The 22,273-nt window shown below is 39.6% G+C and overlaps 1 protein-coding gene across 7 annotated transcripts in view; it reads left to right on the forward strand.

Moving 5' to 3' along the window:
• Window positions 1-723: 723 nt before the first annotated feature.
• Window positions 724-22,273, forward strand: part of FREM1 (FRAS1 related extracellular matrix 1) — a 93,857-nt gene continuing 72,307 nt past the window's right edge. For 5 of the 7 annotated variants that reach the window (XM_060762399.2, XM_060762398.2, XM_067464378.1 and 2 more), the window contains exons 1-6: window positions 724-1,019; window positions 8,722-9,065; window positions 15,880-15,974; window positions 17,221-17,522; window positions 17,783-17,934; window positions 18,545-18,868. In XM_060762399.2, coding sequence (XP_060618382.2) covers window positions 8,775-9,065; window positions 15,880-15,974; window positions 17,221-17,522; window positions 17,783-17,934; window positions 18,545-18,868 — 1,164 coding nt within the window. In that variant the 5' untranslated portion in view covers window positions 724-1,019; window positions 8,722-8,774. The remainder of the gene's footprint in view (window positions 1,020-8,721; window positions 9,066-15,879; window positions 15,975-17,220; window positions 17,523-17,782; window positions 17,935-18,544; window positions 18,869-22,273) is intronic. The other 2 variants (XM_060762397.2, XM_067464377.1) reach the window with 1 other exon arrangement.

The raw sequence follows: 22,273 nt of genomic DNA on the forward strand, positions 1-22,273 counted from the left end.
TATGTCACTGAGCAGTTTTAGATTTTTTTTAAAAGGGAGTCTTTTGAACAGATTGGGGAGAATCAGTTTTCCATGGTGTGGTGAGACAAGTGGAATATTTTCTGAAGACAAAGATTTAGTACAGTAGAGTCTTGCTTATCCAACATAAACGGGCAAGCAGAAAGTTAGATAAGCGAAAATGTTGGATAATAAGGAGGGATTATGGAGCCTATTAAACATAAAAATTTGACATGATTTTACAAATTAAGCACCAAAACATCATGCTTTACAGCAAATCGACAGAAAAAGCAGTTCAATACATGGTTACGTTATGTAGCAATTACTGTATTTACGAATTTAGCACCAAAACAGCACAATTTATTGAAACAGCTGTGGATCCAGGCGGGAGGCAGACTGCATTGGATAATACAGAATGTTGGATGAGTAAAGGTTGGATAAGCGAGACTCTATTGTATTTGGGTGTGATGGTGTCAGTATGCACCCAATCTAAAAACAGTATGCAATCAGTCAGAAAAAAAAAACCCAATGGGATGCATACTGATATAATCAGATTATATCCCAATAAGATAAGGTTCCTGTTGCAATGAACAAAGAAGAAAAAGGGGAAAAAGGAGTGTGTGTATGTGTGGAGGAAGTTTGATGTGCTGGGTCTCTGCCAAAAAAAAATTAGCTCAGTGTAAACACTTGAAGGCATCTTTAGAATGTCCTTATCTGCGAGAGCACTGAAGCTTTTGTATTCTGGAAGTTTTCAAACCAGCAGCTGTCTAGGAGCCAGGATGGCAGGGACTTTTTAATGTGGGTGTTTAGTACAAAGAAAAATACAAGCCAGCTGACCAGAAAGACTGGAATTTCAGCTCCCCACAGCCCACCTCCTTGGATTTCTTCCTCTCCTGCTCTCCCTCCTTCTCCTCTCATTTTGCAAGTCCTTCAAACCAGAGATTATTGGGTCAGCAACTTTCATTATCCTTCCCAAGCTCCAGTCTTCATTTGCCAGAGCTACCGAAGGAATGCCAGGACTAGTAAGTACTCTTCTTTCTTCATCCTTTTTCCTGCTGCATATATGGAGAGAATGGTACAATAATGTCATGACATGGGATGTGAATATTGTAAGTTTTCCCAATCCCAGACTTTCCTTAGAAATAGAGGATTTCCTAAACCATGAGTCTGAGAACAAATTTAGGAAGAGAATTCTAAGATGAAACACTAAGATCTGGCAGTGTGATGAACAGTGAAATGCCTTACATATTTACTCACAGGTAAGCTACATTGAGTTCAATCAGCATAGAAATGCAACCTTTAAAATCCAGTCAATTTTATTATTCTTTTGCATCAATTCCTTGTTTGTCCAGGAAGCAAAATCTTATTCATAGCAGTTTGCCTGGAACAACCCACACAGAACTTATGTCTCTAGCATTCACTTTGTTCCACTGTAGAAGTCCCAGAAGAAATAACACATGGAATTGTTCCAGCCATACTAAATACATAGACGAGATAAAGAAAAGTATTTTGGCATAACTATTGTAACACTGAGCAGCATTGTTTGCGATAGTTTATGTTGAATGGAATTTTAAAGAGAGCCATAAATTGGACAGTAATTTTTTGTTTCTGTTTAGTAGCAACATGTGTCTGTGAGTATGCCCCAAGGAGGTGGGGGAGAAAAGCTAAGACCTGCTTTTAAAAACACTTTGTAAGGAGATTTTATATAATTCAAGAATAGCTTTCCCTTCTTTTAACATTCATGATTTCTCTTGGAAGCAATGGATAAAACTAACAGAAGGTGAATATGTTAGTGAAATGAGTATAAGACAACATGTATTATGTTTCAGGTGCTAAATTCTCAAGAGTTTAATAATTAATCCTGCATTAATAAAAGAATGGCCTCCAGTCTAGCATTTATAAAATGCTTAGGATCTCACAGGTTTTTTAAAAGTAAGATTTAGGCTCAAACATAATATAAGTAATATTGAGCTCAATAGGTGGGTAAAGGTAAAGGTTTTCCCTTGACATTAAATCCAGTCGTGTCTGACTCTGGGAGTTGGTGCTCATCTCCATTTCTAAGCTGAAGAGTCAGCGTTGTCTGTAGACACCTCCAAGGTCATGTGGCCGGCATGACTGCATGGAGCACTGTTGCCTTCCCGCCAGAATGGTACCTATTGATCTACTCACATTTGCATGTTTTTCAACTGCTAGGTAGGCAGAAGGTGGGGCTATCAGCAGGAGCTCACGCTTCTCCTTAGATTCAAACTGCGACCTTTCGGTCAGCAAGTTCAGCAGCTCAGTGCTTTAACCCACTGCGCCACTGGAGGCTCCAAGCTCAATAGGACTTCTTGTTATTGTTGTTGTGTGCTTCCAAGCAGTCCCAAGGTCGTCATAAATTTTTCTTGGCATGTTTGCTTTGCCTTCCTCTGAGGCAGAGAGAGCTTGTCAACGTCCTTCTTGAATTACGGTATCCAGAAATGGACACAGTGTTATTACAGGCGAGCTGTGACCAACATAGAATAGAGTGGGACTAGGGACTACTATCACATGGATGAAGTCCAGCATAGTGATTTGCCAGCCTCTGTCATGAATCTGGGTGGCAGCAAGGTAGTCCTGCCACCATCATGCTGCTGCCCAAGTTTATCCACAGAGCCCCACCGGAAGTCACCCTACATCATCTCATGGGCAGCATGGGGCTCCATGGGTGAACTGGGATGCATTTTTTGTTCCATGTGATAAGGCTGTATGTTTTCCCTCAATAAATCCATTATATTATTATTAATGCATCATAAAATTGCATTGGCTTTTTTACCTGCCACATTACACTGCTTTTTTCATGTTAGGAGCAACTTGGGAAACTACAAGTTGCTTCTGGTGTGAGAGAATAGGCCATCTGCAAGGATGTTGCCCAGGGGATGCCCATATGTTTGATGTTTTTACCATCCTTGTGGGAGGCTTCTCTCATGTCCCCACATGAGAAGCTGGAGCTGACAGAGGGAGCTCAATCCAGTCTCCTTGGATTAAAACCTCTGACCTATTGGTCAGCAGTCCTGCCGGCAGAAGGGTTTAACCCACTGTTCCACCAGGAGCTCACATTCAGCTTGTGGTCTACTAGGACTCCTAGATCCCTTCCATATAGACTGTTTTCAAAACAGGGTCTGGTGCCTTTTAGAATCAAAGAGCCATTCAGTAGATCTTACCTCTGAGCAAGCCAGGTAAAAATGACAGTTCATTGGTTCCATGTTCATCAAAGGATTGCTATGCCATAGTTTTATGCCATATGCTTTGCCCATTTGGAGAGACAGTTTGTTCCTGTCAAACCACTTACTATTTTTTTTAAATACTATGGTCTTGGGGGGAAATCTAAAATATTTCCTTACTTAGGAAAAGGGAGGAACTCACAAAAATAAAACATTTTCTTGATGTACTTTACTGAGCAACAAAGTCTGAAATTTTAGCATCTTAAGATCTATCATTTTTCATTTATCTGGGAGTGATAAGCATAAACTTCTGCTTAATGCATTATTTCTCTGTAACATGTTAACCAGCTCTGAGATAACTCGTTCTCATTTAACTTCTCCAGCATTTACAAAGAACAAACATTTAAAACAGCTTGTGAGGCAAAACTGGTTTTTCTTTTGTATATTTGTGGGCGTGACAATGGCTGTAATCCAGCATCCCCTCAGGGCAGCATGAATATTCACCCACAGAGATATGCTACATCTGCACTGCACAATCCTCCTTCAGAATAGCAACTCCGTGCAACACATGTCAATGCTGGGTGCCATCATGCAATGCACAACATGAAGAAACTGCAATGTGAGGAGTGTAACCCCAATGTGCAACCCTAATGTGCAACCCCAATGCAAGCATGTTATGTTATGTGTATCCCTGCTTTTGGCACTGCCAGCAAAATATTGCTTATTTTTGCATGCATATGTCATGAACAGGATGCCAGCCATAACAGAAGTAAAATTCTGGTTATTTTCAAATTTCTGAAGGTATCTTGCCCTTTTCATAAATAACAAAAGGAATTACAAGGAACATGGCTTATCAGTTTCTCCTGAATTGGTTTCCAGCTATACAGTAAGCCTATCGTACTCATCGGGGTTGGGTTGCAGGACCCACCATAAACACCAAAATGTGTAGATGGTCAAGTCCCATTACACATACAATGGCATAGTATAAAGATGCCCCCTTTTAAAAATAGCAAAATCAAGGTTTGCATTTTGTTTTGTTTTTTTGGTGGGCTACTTTTAAGTCATGGATACAGAGGTTATGCATAGGAAGAACCAATTGTATTGTATTAGCACCATCACTGTAGATTCACTTGGTTTCCCAATAAAGCAGTGGTTCTCAACCTTCTTAATGTCACGACCCCTTACTACAGTTCCTCATGTTGTGATGACCCCCAACCATAACATTATTATTGTTGCTACTTCATAACTGCAACTTTGCTACTGTTATGATGTAAATATCTGATATGCAGGATCTATTTTCATTCACTGTACCAAATTTGACACAAATACCTGAGACACCCAAATTAGAATACTAGTGGGGTTGGGGGGGGGGGGGGTGATTTTGTAATTTAGGCGTTGTAGTTGCTGGGATTTATAGTTCATCTATAATCAAAATTCTGAACTCCACTAACAATGGAATTGGACCAAACTTGGCACACAGAACTCCCATGACAACAGAAAATACTGGAAGGCTTTGTGGGCATTGACCTTACCTACATCCAGAGAGCACTGTGGCCTCAAACAATGATGGATCTGGACCAAACTTGGCATGAATACTCAATATGTCCAATGTGAACACTGATGGAGTTTGGAGAAAACAGACCTTGACATTTGGGAGTTGTAGTTGCTGGGATTTGTAGTTCACCTACAATCAAAGAGCATTCTGAACCCTAAAGCAGGGTGGTCCATGCCTTAGTCACCTCCAGATTGGACTACTGCAATGCACTCTACATGGGGCTGCCCTTGAAAATGGCCCGGAAATTCCAATTGGTACAACGGGCGGCAGCCAGGTTACTAACTGGTGCTCCTTACAGGGAGCGATCAACCCTCCTGTTTAAGGAGCTCCACTGGCTGCTGTTCATTTTCCGGTCCCAATTCAAGGTGCAGGTTCTTACCTACAAAGCCCTGAATGGTTTGGGACCCACCTACCTGCGTGACCGCATCTCTGTATACGAACCCACATGATCTCTTCAATCATCTGGAGAGGCCCTTCTTACGCTCCCGCCTCTTTCGCAGGCGTGATTGGTGGGGATGAGGGAGAGGGCCTTCTCAGTGGTGGCCCCACGACTCTGGAACTCACTTCCCAGAGACATCAGATATGCCCCAACTCTGGCAGTCTTTAAGAGGAGCTTGAAAACGTGGTTGTTCCAGTGTGCCTTCCCAGAATAAGGTAAACTTTCAGAATTATGTTCTCAAATGCACTTTACTACTGCCTTAGGATTGACTGCATTCCCTCATTCTCTCTAAAAATCCTATCCCAATTATATCCTACCTGGTTCACATCAGCACTATTTTTTAATGTTAATCTATCACATTTGGCCCGGCCTTTGGTTTTAAATGTTTATATGTAAGCCGCACCGAGTCCCTTGGGGAGATGGTAGCGGGGTACAAATAAAGTGTTGTTGTTGTTGTTGTTATTATTATTAACCCCACCAACGATAGAATTGGGCTAAACTTCCCACACAGAAACCCCATCATCAACAGAAAAGAGCAACCGATGGTCTTTAGCGATGCTTCTGACACCTCCTCACAATGTAATAATAATAATAATAATAATAATAATAATAATAATAATAATACTTTATTTATACCCCGCTACCATCTCCCCAAGGGACTCACCCCCCCCCCCAGGAGTCCTGACCTCCAGGTTGAGAACCACTTCAATAAAGCATAACACAGATGAAACATGAATGCAAAGAGACATTATTAAATAACATTCAGAGTCACAAGTGCTGTTGGGTTGCAATTCTCATTATCTCCAGTCCGCATGGCAGATAATCAAAAGTAATGGGAGTTGTCATTCAGTATCATCTGAGGACACAAACTGGGTAAAAATTAAAGAGCACTGACCACTATGTTAAACAAATTATATATAGCTCTCTGTGTCTATGGATTCTCTGCTCATGGATTCAGTGGTCCTTTGAAGGCAACCATAAGGCTGATGTGACCCTTGGTGAAAATGAGTTTGACACCTCTGCTCTATGGCATACGTGGAAAGGCACTGGGAGCAGTGGTGCAGTGATACCACCCCCAAAATCATGACCCCAAGGGGAGAAAAACAGAAGCATTTGTGTCAACCCACTTCAACAAACCGACAAGTTCAGCACCAAGACATTCCAGAAACTTTATCTTATAAGTGTGGTCACTCACATCTCACAACAATTAATTGTTACAATGCACTGATATTAAGTTCAGAGGATAAAGGATGCAGCAAATGATGCCATTTCCCCTATTTATCAAAAAGTCCTGGAGCTTCAGCCCTTTTAACCCTGGCTCAACTACAGCACTGACTGAGAGCTATGTTTAGAACACCAATAGGCACAATCCATTGTGGTTAATAAAACAGGTCAAAACAGTAATTTCCACGAGTGGTTTACAAATGGCACACTCACAATAAAGGCACAAACTAAATAATACTACATTTTGGAGGCTCGAGGACCACAGCTGCCTTACATAAACCATATGATACATAAAGCAGTATGATCCTCTTGCCCAAGGATTCAGCGTTCACGGTTTCAGCCAGGAAGTGTTTGCGGGCCTCTCAAGGTTCTCCAGTACTATTCTATGGTATGCTTCTGGGCCAAGTATACTCAAAATTACTCAAAATATAGGATTCACTTGAGAAACTGCAAGTCACTTCTGGGGTGAGAGAATTGGCCGTCTGCAAGGACGTTGCCCAGGGGATGCCCAGATGTTTTTGATGTTTTACCATCCTTGTGGGAGGCTTCTCTCATGTCCCCGCATGAGGAGCTGGAGCTGATAGAGGGAGTTTATCCGCACTCTCCCCAGATTCGAACCTGCAACCTGTCGGTCTTCAGTCCTGCCAGCACAAGGGTTTAACCCACTGCGCCACCAGGAGCTCCCAGTAATTAAGTTAAGCTTCTCTGAGCAGGAATTGATAGCAGACATGCCTTCTCAAACTGCAACATGAACAAAGGATCTGCATAGTGTCCTATTGTTTAACAAAATGAAATCCCTGAATAGGCAACATTCAAGAGGGTTTTTAAAACCACTTCCTAAGGAAACCTCTTAGTCTAGGCTGCAATTGCTGTTGCAAAAATGCCTCTGGCAACCTTTGAAAGCTGGCTGTGAAGATAAACTGTGCATGTGTTTCCTCTGATATTTAGATAAACCTTAATTGCCTGAGTACATGAAGTTGACACAGGTAAGATAAGGGGTTCAGTGCTCTTTCACAAAAGTCGCATGTGAAAAAAACCAAACACAGGTTGACCTGTAAATATGTAGATTGTATAAATAATCATTGTTTCAAAAACCTAACATTTACCATTTTTCAGAAGTTAAGTAAATTCTTTACCCTCTCCTTACTTAAAAAAAACTGAACGCAGAAGTAGACCATTGTGCCTTCCTTTCCTGCCATTTAAGGAGGCCAAACTACCATTATAATTATATTGAAAAGTTGTCCCTTGTTATGGTACAGTAATTGTTGTTATGTGCCTTCTGGGGATGAGAGTGTGCATTAATTGTTTATAAAAGGAATTCATTACTTTACTTGGATTTAGCTATTACCAGGCCATGAGAACCAGTGTGGTATAGTGGATTGAGGATTGAACTATAACTCTAGAGACCTGGACTCAAATCCCTGCTCAGCCATGGAAAAATGTTCTCAGCCTCAGGGCACTTCCAGACAGAACCAAAATACGGATTTTAAAATTGTGGCAAAAAATCCTGAGACCTGTTAGCAGGTCCACACACAGACCTGTCAGTCCTGGGAAATGCTCCCCCACAAGCCTCACATCTTTCATTGAGGCAAATTAAGACCTCTTCCACACAGCTAAATACAATCCCACCTTTTCTGCTTTGAACTGAAATATATGGCAGTGTGGACTCAGATAATCCAGTTTCAATCAGATATTGTGGGATTTTCTGCCTTGGTAATCTGGGTTATAGGCTGTGTAGAAGGGCCCTAAAATAGAAGGCAGATGGGGAACATCCCGCTGAAGTTTTTTTTAAAAATCTCCATAATGCATTGGACTTCATGTGCTCATATGCCAATATCTTAATGTACACACAAGCAGATTTCTTATCTCTCTCTTCACCAAATTGTTAATTCAAGCTCTGTTCAATATGAAAAAGATCAAAAGAAAGGAATGAATGCTTGCAGAGAGTTCTAATTGTTTTTCAATTCTGCTTCCTTTTACTCACCTGTGTATCCGTGGCTCCATTTTTTTTAAAGCATGAACGTGCACTGGAACAGTTCACACGGGGAAGGGAAGGAAAACACATGTTTTGCTATACAGTCATGTGAAAGTGCATATTTTTGGGATGGAATCTGGTTCTAAGCTAGCCTAGCTAATTTGCTCTCTGCAATAAATTACAGTTTTGGGACTGGCTCTCTTATGAAACCTTTTAAATACGATTTCCCATTCTTCCTGCTCTGCCTCTTTTCCCTGCCTTCTCAGTTTTTAGGAAAACTAGGAGAGATGGTTCTGAATGCTGGACCTGATCTTAAGCTGAGGTCTCCTTATCCACTTTTTATTTCCAGGACATATACTTAATTAAACACACAGGATACCATTGCATGATGCCCTTGAATGGATGGTAAAGCTTCCCTTGAAAGAACGAAGAAGCCACCTCTTTTCCAGAGAGGTTTTCTCCTCTAAGATGACAAAGAACAGCTGGCTCCTTTTGCTCTTTGCACTTCATTTGAGAAGCATCTGCTCCTCTTTCGTCAATGTCAACCGTGGGATGAGAGTGATGAAAGGTCAGTCTGTTTTCCTGTCGCAAGAGGACCTGCAGTTTTCCATCCCCAAAGAGAAGGATGCCTGCAAAGTAGAAGTTGTGATGAATGAGCCAATCACGCAACGAGTTGGGAAGCTGACGCCACAGGTAGGTGGAATTAGATTTTCACCTCATGGCCAAAAGTCTCGCAAAATATTGGTTTGAAAAGGAATGTATCTGCTGCTTAAAAAGATGCTGCGTGAGTTCTCAAGTACAGATTGAGGATCCCTTATCTGGAATGCCAAAATATTCAAAGTTGTCCACATGTGGGGCTGACATAGTGACATCTTTGCTTTCTGATGGTTCAGAGCACACAAACGTTGTTTCATGCACAGACTTGGGTTCCATCACCAAAATACCTTGTTATGTATGTAGATTAAAATACAGATGTTATTAAAAAACACGGTCTCAAGCATTTTGAATAAGAGATGCTCAATGTGTATAGCATTTGTTTCTATTGGTGTGAATTCAGTTGTTGGTGCCGACTAGAGTAGGACCACTCCAGATTTTTTTTTGTGTCAGGAAAAACAGCAAGTTGTTTCTGGTGTGAGAAAATTGGCCGTCTGCAAGGACATTGCCCAGGGGATGTTTGGATTCGAATCTTCAACCGGTTGGTCTTCAGTCCTGCCGACACAAGGGTTTAACCCATTGTACCACCTGTCAGAGTAGCGTTAGTAGCCCGCAAAATGTCTCAGCCTTTTTTATTCTCAGTGTGATAAAAACTCAAAACATACATGAGTCTGTTGCTTTAAGTAGAAACAAAAATATAGTTCTATTCACTGTGGATCAAAAACATAAAGAAAAACAGAAGATTTTTTTTCACCAATATACAGCAAACAATATCTCCGGTGAGTCTTCTTCTTTATATATAGCAAAATAATATAGTCTCTCTACTTAGTTATCAGTAGAATGTCCTTATCTTGCCAAAAACAAGCAGTTTCTTTGGCACTCCAAACTGCTTCAGTCTTCAGCTTCAGGGCACTGCGTAACAGTGCAAAAGCCAAAGGTTTTTTCAGCTCAAAACGAGCCATCAAGCTAAGCCAAAATGTAAAGCTCAAAGTTTGAAAACTTAGTGCCTTGTTATATGCAGTAACAGATAACACACCCAATTAACTTGTGGCAGCTGTAACAGAAAAGGTTCAGATCCTCCCTGTTACTTAGAAAAAGCCTTCTGTAAACCCCTAGTAGCAACACCATCGGGGGCTCCTAGATTACAAGTGAGCCAGTGGGGCTACTGTGTTTGGGACGAAGAGTAGAATTTAGGCCAAGGAAGAGAATCATTCCCTACTCCAGATGATCTTCAACTACAGAAATAGCATTCCTCATTTAAGATGGCTAACTTTGTTGCAACTTGCAGCTCTACAACAACTGAAATGGTGTCAAACTCGTTGATTAAAATTGGATATTGGTCTGGGGAATATATCCACCTAAATGGCAGGGGGGTGGACTGGATGGCCCATGTGGTTCTCTTCCAACTCCATGATTCTACGATACACACACTGAAAACAGAGTGGACTTCTATTAGATCCCCCCCCCTCCCGCTTCTGCTAAATGAAAGGGAATTCTGCCTTCCAATACTTCTTTTAATCATTGAGAGATTTGTTATGTTTGGATTGTTAAGAACTTCTTGTTTGTATACATTGAAGATAGCCAGTGTCTGCAGGGCAAAGTATAACATTGCGGAAGCCTCTACTGTATGTAAGAGTTCCTTTTAATTACTGTCCATGTGATTATGGAGTGGCTAAAGTAGAAATGTATAGCAGACCATGTAATCTGTTCAATTCCAAGAAAAAACAACAACAAATGATAAATATACAAAATGTTTTTCCCCTTTTGTTCTGCCATGTTGCAATAGGCATATCACCTTCTGTCTTCCTGTTAGTCTGGTGAGCCTCCCATCTGGGTTGACTTGTGGAAGACAATTAAGAGGAATCTGTGCTTGATTGAAGTGGTTAGTTACATCAAAAAGCAGGCTTTTCCAGAATGATGTGGTTGTTTTGTTATTGCTCCAAGAAGCCACTTATCATTTTATTTTCCTTCTCCAATCTGGTAGAGAGCATGATATGTCTGTTCTGCTCAACATTTCCTTGCCTCACTTCACCACCACCTGTAGAACATGGGGTGCAAAGCCCACAATGTCTATTTTTCTGTCTTGAAACTAGCCATCTCCTGCCACGTGTTGCTGTGGCCCAGTCTGGTAATCTAGAAAATAAAGTAATTAGAAAGTGTTGGTTTCTAATATATGTAATTTCTTTATGCTCGTGGGTAAACAGTATTTCTTTCTGTTTCTTTGTCAGTGTTGATGTGGAGATTGTCTGGTTTGCCAACTGGAACATGCAACATATAATTGTCCTTCATTAGGGACAAATCTACGATACTATATCTGTCATATACATATATGTGTATGTGTGTGAATCATATATAGCTATCTATATCTATGGCTGGATGGCTCTTTGTCAGAAGGGCTTTGATTATGTTTTCTTGCCTTGGTGAATGGAGTTGGACTGGATTGCCTTAACGCACCATTTCTCAACCCGGGGGTCGGGACCCCTGGGGGGTTGCAAGGAGGTGTTAGAAGGGTCGCCAAAGGCCATCAGAAAACACAGTATTTTCCATTGGTCGTGGGGGTTCTGTATGGGATCTTTGGCCCAATTCTATCGTTGGTGGGGTTCTGAATGCTCTTTGACTGTAGGTGAATTATAAATCCCAGTAACAACAACTCCCAAATATCAAGGTCTATTTCCCCCAAACTCCATCTGTGTTCATATTTGGGCATTTGGAGCATTTGTGCCAAATTTGGTCTAGATCCTTCATTGTTTGAGTTCACAGTGCTTTCTGGATGTAGGTGAACTACAACTCCAAAACTCAAGGTCAATGCCCACCAAACCCTTCTAGTGTTCTCTGTTGGTCATGGGAGTCCTGTGTGCCAAGTTTGGTTCAGTTCCATCATTGGTGGAGTTCAGAATGCTCTTTGATTGCAGATTAACTATAAATCCCAGCAACTACAACCCCAAATGACAAAATCAATTTTTGAGTGATGGTCACTCCTTGGCTTAGTAGGTGTCTTGTGGCCAAATTTGGTGGCAATTAGTCCAGCGGTTTTTGAGTTATGATGTCACTCAAATTGAACAGAGTATTTATATATAGATAGATAGCTACGAGGAGGGAAGTATTTTCCCAGTGAGATAGATATATTTTCTGGACTTCATAAAAAAGTTCAAATCACATGTTAACAGGCCCCATATGGAGGAATTCAGAATGGCTTATGCATTGTAGCTGTTGCATGCAAAAAGTGGTTCCATGTGTATCTGTTTGTATGTGTACATATATGCAAATAGCATACCAAATTTTGGATTCAAAAAAGTCACCCACTTTTCCTAATTGGAAACTGCTTGTTTGTTTCACTTATTTATAGGCAGCCTTTAAAAATACCAAACTGGCATCTAAACAAGAAAATGCTTGATTTTGCTTGATTCTCAGTCAGATTAGCAGCAAAGTATATCATAGCCCGAAGGGCAGGGATACAATCAGTCATAATAAGACTTCCTAAAGACTTTATAGGAAGGTTTTGAAAGGCTTTCCAAAAAGAAGAAGAGGGGAATTGCTGGTTGCTTCTCAGAGGCAGATTTCACAGTTGCAGCGCTGCTTGCCTTCTGATGGGAGTGAGCTGCCTGTGATTCCAGGTTGAATTTGAAGCATCCGTATAAAATGAAATGAAGCATAATTTTTAATTATTTTTCAGAAAGCATCCGTCAGGGAAATTTGGTAAATAGATTGATTATTTTTGGCATTATTTTTTGTTTTTATAAATTTTACAAGGAACGTATGAACGATGGAGCGCAAGGTTGAATTCAGTCTCTAATCTAAAAGTCCCTGGTCATGCAATGAGTTAAACACTTTTGATGGCAAGACTGCTGACCAAAAGGTCAGCAGTTTGAATCCAGAGAGCAGGGTGAGCTCCCATCTGTCAGCTCCAGCTTCTTATGTAGGGACATGAGAGAAACCTCCCACAGGATGGTAACACATCTGGGTGTCCCCTGGGCTGCGTCCTTGCAGACAGCCAATTCTCTCACACCAGAAGCAACTCGTAGTTTCTCAAGTCACTCCAGACACTAAAAAAAGTCTGATTATATGCCAATATGAACTCAGATAATCCAGTTCAAGAGAACTGTGTGAGAGAAGCCTCCTACAAGGATGGTAAAACATCAAAACATTCAGGCATCCTCTGGGCAACGTCCTTGCAGATGGCCAATTCTCTCACATCAGAAGCATCTTGCAGTTTTTCAAGTCACTCCTGATATGAAAAAATATTGAGTTCAAAGATGTTAATCTGCATCCTGAAACTGAATTATATGGCAATATAGATCCAGCATGAGTAGCCTTCCCTCATCAGACTCCTCCAGATGTGTGACCTACAACCCCATTGCCTTAGGAAGAGGTTGATGGAACTTGTAGTACACATCCGGAAGTGCCAGGTTGAGAAAAGCTGAAATAGAGCAGTCCTTAGACTCGAGTAAAGGTAATTAGAACCTGCTCTTGTTTAAACTAGAAGTTGTTCTTTTAACCAGGAAAAGCTGCATTATGCAAGAGCTGTTCTTATGATCTCGTTTGCTGTCATTAAAGTGAGTAATGCACTAGGAATGTGTGACAATTTAATTACAAATTGTAATTGAAAAGTAGTTGAAGTGGAAATAAAAGCAAGTCCCGGCATTAATTAGGAAAAGATTTAGCTCTCTTTTGTTGTACTTGTTAAATTTATGGACAATTATGGGTGGCTGTTCATATGAAAGGAAAACATATTAGGAAGCATAAAACAGATGTTTCTTTTTAACAGAGCAGATTGTGTCTACTTTATAATCGCTGCCTGTCTATGGCAAGAGTCCTGTGGAGGAAAAAGCTTTCATTATTTATCTTCCTCATTATCAATTAACAGAAGGAACTAATGATGTCTTATGGAGAAAAAACATTTTATGAACAATCTTACCATTGTTCTCTGATGAATCACTTAGGTGGTACCAAGGTATACATAGCTTCTTGCATTATAAGTCTTACAGCCAAAATGGGTTTGGAGCCCGTTGTTTAAATTGCCTCTGAGCCTCTGTTGTGTCATTCCTGTGAGCATCTGAAGTCATAGGGGCTTCCGATAGCTTCATTTTAAATCACCCCTTAAAACATTGACGAAAAGTAACATCTGTTTTCTTTCAAATTTCCTCTTGCATGACCAACAGTCCTACATGAGGCAAAATGACTGTGGCATTAGCAGCATTTATACCTCCAGGTCAGGGAGGCATACATGTGCTTCTTATTTTCATTTTTGGTGGGTGGGGAGCATGTTGTTCATGCACAACAGGGTGTTCCTACCATTATACTGGGAAATTCTGTCTCCTTTAGATAAATGGGATCAAAAAGCGAGTTATATATCTTTTTACATTTTTGCCATCCATGATGAGTATATGTGTGTTGTAGATCAGCCAGAGGTTGATGGTTTAACTGATGATTTAGAGAGGATTGTGGGCTTTCCTGTGACACAAAGTGATGGGGGCTCAAGTCTGGGAAATTCAGGACTGGGAAATGATGTTTCTCACAGTGAGAAAACTGTCTTGGAAAGTGCAGGGCCTCAAGGCCAGTCTGAGTCAGAAGTAGCAACAGCAGATAAAAAATTGAGCGAAGAGCTGAGTGATAAGGACGGTTCCCAGAAGAAACCACCTGTAGCTACGGAGATTAACAAAAGTCTTCGTTTACAAATCAGAGCCAAAAATATATTACACTGGTCTGAGAGATTATGTGGGAAAGTGAGGAGAAAATTCATGGGAGATGTAATGCTTTCAAAGGTGTCTATTAAACAACAAGTTGTTTACCTTAAAGGCAGTACAGGCAACGCTGCATTGAAGTGAGAAGCTAAGCCTGAGTTCTCTTGTTCTTGGTTCAACTCAAGCCTTAGTTTTAGATTTTAATCCTAGAAGTTTTCTAAGTTCCTGTTCATGTACTCCTGTTCAAGTTTTACTATTTAGACCTTTTTGCTTGTGCTGTACCTGTGATTTCTGGCTGTTCCTGGACCTTGTCACCTCTGGAACTTTATGAGACATTTGGATTATTGTTAGGTTATCACCTGTTGTGGAACCTTTTTGGATTACATATCTTCCTTTCTTATTCCTGCTTTTTTATATGCCTTCTACGTTTTTTACAATAAACTATTTGCTTATATTTCTGGACTCTTGTGTGGTGTGGTGGTCATAGGTGTTTCCATGCCTGGAGTGTCATGAGTCAGCTTTGAATGTAGATCATACAATGAAATACAAGTGTTTGTAAATTATTTGCACTTCAAAGAAATTGAAGAAAAAATTCTTATAACCCAGGATATGAAAATGTCCTTTAGAACAGATGTTTTAGCAAGAAAATCAGTTGTAGTATTTGGTCGGATAGTATATATGTAGAGAACGTATACAGTGATACCTTGAGTTAAGAGGTTAATTGTTTTTGTGACCAAGCTCTTCACTCTTATCTTAAAGCATTTTTCTCATTGAAATGCAATTAATCCATTCTGCCCCCCGAAACACCCCCTTTTTTGTAATGCGTTTTTAAATAAGAAAATGTATTTTCTAAATAACAAATAATGTATAAATGCACATTCACATGGAACAATAAAAAGAAAGATCAAGTTTAAAATGTTAGAAGCACGAAGTTGTGGCAAGGAAGCACTTTGTTCAAGATGTGATTTTAAACATTTTCAAATAATCTGATTAAAAGGTATTAATTCCTCTCTGTCACAGTGATAATTATCTGGATATATGTCTACACTGTATATTTTAGCCATATAGTTCTTTTCCATAAATTGTTTGTTTTTCAAGACAAGTAAAATGAATGGAGAATGCAATCTTTCCAACACACTGTCATCCTTTTAAACAAAATTTATCTTTTACAGGTATTTGACTGCCATTTTCTCCCCAATGAAGTCAAGTACACTCACAATGGATGTCCAATTCTTGATGAAGACTTAGTCTTGCTAAGGTTATACAGGTAAACAACACCTGTGGCGGTTATTAATCAAGGAGCAAGCCTATTTTCACAATTAATTAATATTTCCCACTTTATCAGGGCCAGCCTGATCTTAATGTAAGAGTAAAGCAGTCTTCTAAGACATCAGATGCTGAGAGATGTTGGAGGAGGGAGCAGATCAAGATGTTTCCCCTTCCACAGTGTTGAAGAAATATTTACCTATCAATCAATTTGGTTTAGGAACATAAATGGTGAGGGAAGCACCTTTGTGTTTGCTTCAAGAAACAGAATGTCTTTAGCTAGCTTATATATATATATAATGTATATGTGACAAGACTTAAAAGCTTTAGTTATTGTATATATTCATGTTAAAGTCTAATTAAAAAATCAACCTAAAATCATAAGTTGACTTATCCACAGTAAGTACTGTACCTTAACTCTTTCTTTCTTTCTTTCTTTTTAAAGGAGTAATCTCCTCTCTGAATAGACTGGCAAAAGTAGAGTTTACTATGCCCCAGGGTCTTTCCAGTTTCCACACTGCCCTTTATCCCAGGATCTGATCCCAGATTATCTGCTTTAAACTGAAATATATGAGTCTGCACTGCCAGATAACCTGGGATAAACAGATACTCTGGGATCAGATCCTGGGTTAAAGAGCAGTGTGGAAGGGCTCCCAGGGGAACTTAAATGAAGCACTGATTTTCTTTGCTTTCTCTGGTACAACACTTCTTCAATTGCTTTTGGGTTGCAATAAGTGGTAGCCAGGAATAGCTGCCTCTTGAGTTTAATTTTATTTATCATATCAGGAGCGAACCAAGGGTGCAGTTGTAGTCCCTTGATTTGTTACTGGTGCTTCACCCTCTCTGTGGCATGACTCTCATTGTATCTATGGATCATATCAAAACCCATTGTTTTGGCCCCAAAACTTGCTCTCTACTGATCCATTGGGGTGATGTACATATAGTATTATTGCACTTTTCTAAATTTTTCTGTTCCATATGATGGTTTGTAACACATTAAAAGCTTTGTTAAATTATAATTTGTGGTTATCTATGAGACCTAAAACAATGTGTGGATTATACTGTAAAGTATCCTAGAGGTCTTAAAAATATCTTCATTAGTCATACACCATAGAGAAATAGAATATGAAGACCATATCTGATGCATATCTTAGCAAAACACTTTTGGATTTCAGTATGTGCAGAGGTGTGTCTTATCTGCTTTCTGAAATACTATTTATTTTTTCTGTATGTCCTATCCTTTGCAGATTTACTGAAACTGAAACATACACAGAAATATTTACGCTTCATGTAAAGTTGCTTGAGCCAGATTGTAATATTATCAAGATGAGCTCTATTGCTCTGGAGGTTCCTGAGTTTCATGGCCTGTCTAATGTAATTAACAAGAATGTGATTACCCTGGATTATAACAAGAATATGAACTTGGAGTGTACTATAAGCCTGAACTCTGTAGAAACCTTCTTACCATCCAGTGGTCAGCTTGTGATTGGAGAAGCCAAGGAAGAAGAACCTCGTGGAGATCACCCTCAGAGTTTTTCTACCACAACTGGTAGGTCACTCTTCGTTTTTAGATCTATTAAAGCATACCTGCCAACTGCACCAGTTTGCATAGAGGGTCCCAATTCTTTTCTCCCTTTACAACATTTTCAGCTGCTTTCAAAATATCCCAGTTTCTCATTCCTCCAATTTCCCCCTCCTAAGCTTACTTCAGTTCCTGCAAACAGAGGGTGGTTCTTCATGGGAACGCATATTTCAGACTATTAGACCTCAGGGTAGGTGAAAAGTACCTAACTAGATGCTATATTTCAGGCCTGAAGACGATTCAGAACATTAAGGTGAGCTGCCAGGATTTTCTCCTGATGGGTCTTCGATATCAGCATTTGGATCCTCCCTCACCCAACATTGATTACATTCCTATCAGACTGGATCTAACTGATCGCAGAAGCAAGACTCTGTACAAGGTAAACAAGGTCTTACATAGTCTGCTGTGTGCCCTTGAGTTGCCCTTCAGTTGTTTCCAACTTACAGCAACCCCTGGAAGATTTGATTTGCTCATGGTCAACCAATGAAATTCCATGGCTGAGCAGGAGCCTCTAGAGCCATGCCCCAAGGATCAAATCACTGCACCACACTGGCTTCCATTCTTATATCTACAAGTACAAATAGTATCTGGATTACTTTGTCTTCTAGAATAGGATGACAGCCATCATACAGCATGAACCCAATAGATACCCATGCCCAAGTACACCACTAAATATACCCTCACCAAAACAGATCCCAACTGAACACCAACAAATACCAGATGCTGTAGGTTGTATTTCAAAAGAAGTAACTGGCAGAATACACCTCTGAGTATTTGAAAATAATGGGGTTGCTGTAACTCAACAGGCAACTTGAGTGTGTCAGGTTGATCTAATACCTTTTTCAAACATTTTCCTAAAAAATTCAGGCAGATGATGGAATTATCCAAGGTCATCCATGGAGGGAAATGTTATATCAAACAGCCCTATGAATCTGATCAGTGCATAGCTTTATCATTTGCTAATTTCTTGCTTCTTTCTTATTCTACAGTCTGAGCATGTTTGGATTCCTGTTCAGATCAGAGGAGCAATTTCTAACCAGGCCCCACAAGCAGCTTTCATGGCTATGTTCATTCTGGAAGCAGACCAGTTTATTTTGAGTCCATTGTCAACAGTGATACTGGATGCTGAAGATGGTGAAACACTCAAATCTCTTCTTGTGTTTAACATTACCAAGCCACCTGAAGAAGGCTACATCACTCACCTACAAGATCACACAAAGCCTGTCTCGTCCTTCACATGGAATAGTCTCAATGATATGCTTATAGCATATCAGCCTCCAAACAGGAGCCATTCCGAGAGGAGAAATTATGAGGTAAGTGATATTGGACTGGTGTCCCAATCTTTTGCATCTGACTATTTTAGAAGGCCTGTGTAAACATCATATATGATATGAAAGGGAATGGTTGAGAAGTGCTAGACTGCCACTGGGCACAGTGAGGCAGCTGCCATTGTGAATGCAATTCAGTCCTTCTTCTCTGTTAGAAAACAGAATTGGAGGCATAAGTTAAGGTACAGTACTTATGTTGACCAATGCATTAGTCAACCCAAGTTTTGGGGAAAATTCCCACTAAAATTTCTAGACTAATACGCAACTTCTGGATTATATGATTTTAATGTTTTATATTAATATGTTCTTAATTCCATGTTTAAATGTCTAGATGTTGTTGTTTCTCTATTTAATATGGTTTAATTTAATTTATAGTTATATGTTACAGTTGCTTTTATACTAGGTTTCTTTATATGATTTAACGCATTAAATTTTGGCTGTGAATTTGTTGGAAACCGTTTTGAGTCCCCCTTCGGGAGAAAAGTAGTATATAAATGAAGTAAATAAATAAATACAACTGTTTTTTTCTTCCTGGTTTGAAATTTTTGCACATTTTTCTGATTATTCATATTTTATTGATCGTTTAGTGAAAATTTAATGTATATACAGCAAATGTTTGGAAACAAACACCTATATTTCACTGAATCTAAGGCACCTTTGAAGCAAACCTGGTTTTTGATGTTTCAATTTTAAGGGAAAAACAAAAAAAAGAATATGTTTTTAGATTTTTTTGCTGCATGCACCATACGTTGTTTTTGTTTTAATGCGGTTTTTTTAAGTGTGAAGAAAGCCACAAGCCATCTTGTCTATATGATTCTGTTTTTCTTAACTCTATGGGCCCAGCCTGGCAGAGTCATTGGAGTCATTGGAGCTCTCCCTCTTTTTTTAAAAAAAAAGAAATCCCCCAAACTTGCTGAATCTAAGATACCATCAAATCTAAAGTGTAGCCACTTAAACTTGAAAAAGTGCACCTTAAATTCAATGAAATATGGTACATTTCTTACATATAATATTGTTATGCAAACACTAAACTGTTGTGCAAATCTATTTTCTCTACACAATTTTGCATGAGGAATTGCACAGAGGAATTGTTTGTAAAGTCTCAAAATGTGAAAAAATTGTAGCAGTTGATTTGTGGTGTCAGGGTATTCTTTCTCATCAAAATGAGAAAAAAATCATAAATGCTGTTTGTACCCTGTCTCAGGGGTAGTAAAGGCCTTGGTCTGACTGTCACAGTCAAAATAAGATTTAACTGTCAGTCCAGCTTTACTTTGGTACGTGGAAAGTGTGGGAATGTGTGCATGCCATTTACTTCTTTTCCCCAGATATCTTGGCCTTCTTATTTGTATTGCCTTGTGACAATTTAGGGGCTTCTGTGTTCTTTGACACAGTAATGTTAAGTCATTAAATCAGGAGAAAATCAGACAGGCTTTTGCTTATATGTGCATGGGAACCAGTACTGTATTTGAAGGGGAGGAGGGAAAAAGGTTATCTTAATTGGATCAATAAACGGATTAAAGCTTGCTGAGCCACTAAAATTATTTCCCATATGAAATTATTTTTTCTTAAAAACAATTTCCTTTCTTTACTATAGATTTGCATCACAATATTTTAAAAACAAATATTGTTATCTTCATTTAAAAAGTAGTACTCCTGCTCTGAATGCTTTTTATTCAAAACCTTTCTATCAGGGTTTTTAGATAATCTGCAGTGATGATACTTGGAAAGTGTCTCATTGGTGGGTTGTTAATGAGGATATAGTAGTGTTACTCTTTTTAGTGTAGTAAGTAATTCCCCAAAATTGTAGGAATAACATAGTGCTAGTTCCAAAGGACCTCTTCACACCATTTATTTTCAGTGGTAGTGACGGGCTTTTAGCATCCTTGCCATGGAGCCTGATGGCTCCCATCACACCCTGGAGAAGTACTTCCAGGGTGGCTTTGTGGCAAAACTGCTAAAAACCTGTCACTGCTGCTGAAAAATAGCTGGTGGCAAAAGATAGGAGGCATCCTGTCTTTCCATAGCAATCAACAGATCAAGCTAGCTCCCTGATGCTTCCCCCTGTGTAAGGAGGTAGGAGGGAAGCTGGGACGGTGCCGGATGTGGGGCAACATGCGATTTCTGGCAGTGCATGTGCCGAGGTCCAAAATGTTGTTTTGGTTGGGCATTTTCCTACTTTCAGGTTAAATTTTGTACTAACCAAAATATAATTTATATTATTATTATTTGTATTTATATCCCGTGTTTTCTCTCTCAAGAGAGACTCAAAGCAGCTAACACTAAAAATCATACAGGGAGGCCCTGCTCTTGGTGCCACTGCCATCACAGTCGCGGTTGGTGGGGATGAGAGACAGGGCCTTCTCCGTGGTGGCCCTTTGGCTGTGTAACTCCCTTCCTAATGAAGTTAGATCTGCCCCCTCCCTTCTGACCTTCTGGAAGAAACTTAAATCCTGGTTATGGGATCAAGCGTTCACAGTGTTCACAGAATAGTTTGTTTTACTGGGGGAAGACAAGATTTTATTGGACCATACTTGGACTGATTTGGACGACGATTTTAATCTGGTGATTTTAATCTGGCGAAATGGTTCTAATGGATATTTTAATGTAGCCAGAAAAACCTACAACATCCCAGTGATTCCAGCCATGAAAGCCTTTGACAATACAGTTATCAAGTTACTTAATGTTTACCTTTGAACACTATTCCACTAATTGCTCTGGATGGCGAAACCTTGTCGTAAAGCAAAGTAATATAGTGGTGGAGATCAGCCTGCCATTCTGTAGATGTGGTGATTGAGTCCTGCTGGGTCTGCTTTGTTTTACTTTTTTTGGTCATATGGAAATAGTAACCATTGTGAGGGTGAATGAGACAGACGAGTACATAAATAAACAAATAAAGAGAGGAATTTAATTTTGTAACTAAAATAATGATAAAACCAAGAAACAAAGTATATCCAGCGAGGCTCAATCTACTAATTTACAAAATAACAGGCAGACACTCAGAAAGGTCTAATAATTTCTTATAGTGAACACATCCTCAAATGCGGAGCAAAATTTGTGAATTATAAAAAGTGCACTTTTTTGCCACTGCAGCTTTCATTTGCTAGCAAACACTTTTTTGAGTTTCCAAGTTTTGAAAATTGAGGTGCACATTAGATTCAATGGCACATTAGATTCATGTAAATACAGGCATAATTGAGATGAGTGCTTCCAAGGTCTTTACTAGGCAAGTTGGTGGCAGTCCATGATGGGCCTCCTTATCTCTTTATAGTAGTGTATGTGTGTGTGTGAGAGAGGAAGTGATTAGATTTGGGACTAGAGCACTACAAGACATTTAAACATTGTGCTTCAATGCATTTTTCTCAATGAAAACCCACCTTGAAGAGTACATTT

This window comes from Anolis sagrei, chromosome 2, assembly GCF_037176765.1.
Source record: "Anolis sagrei isolate rAnoSag1 chromosome 2, rAnoSag1.mat, whole genome shotgun sequence".
Taxonomy (NCBI): Eukaryota; Metazoa; Chordata; class Lepidosauria; order Squamata; family Dactyloidae; genus Anolis; species Anolis sagrei.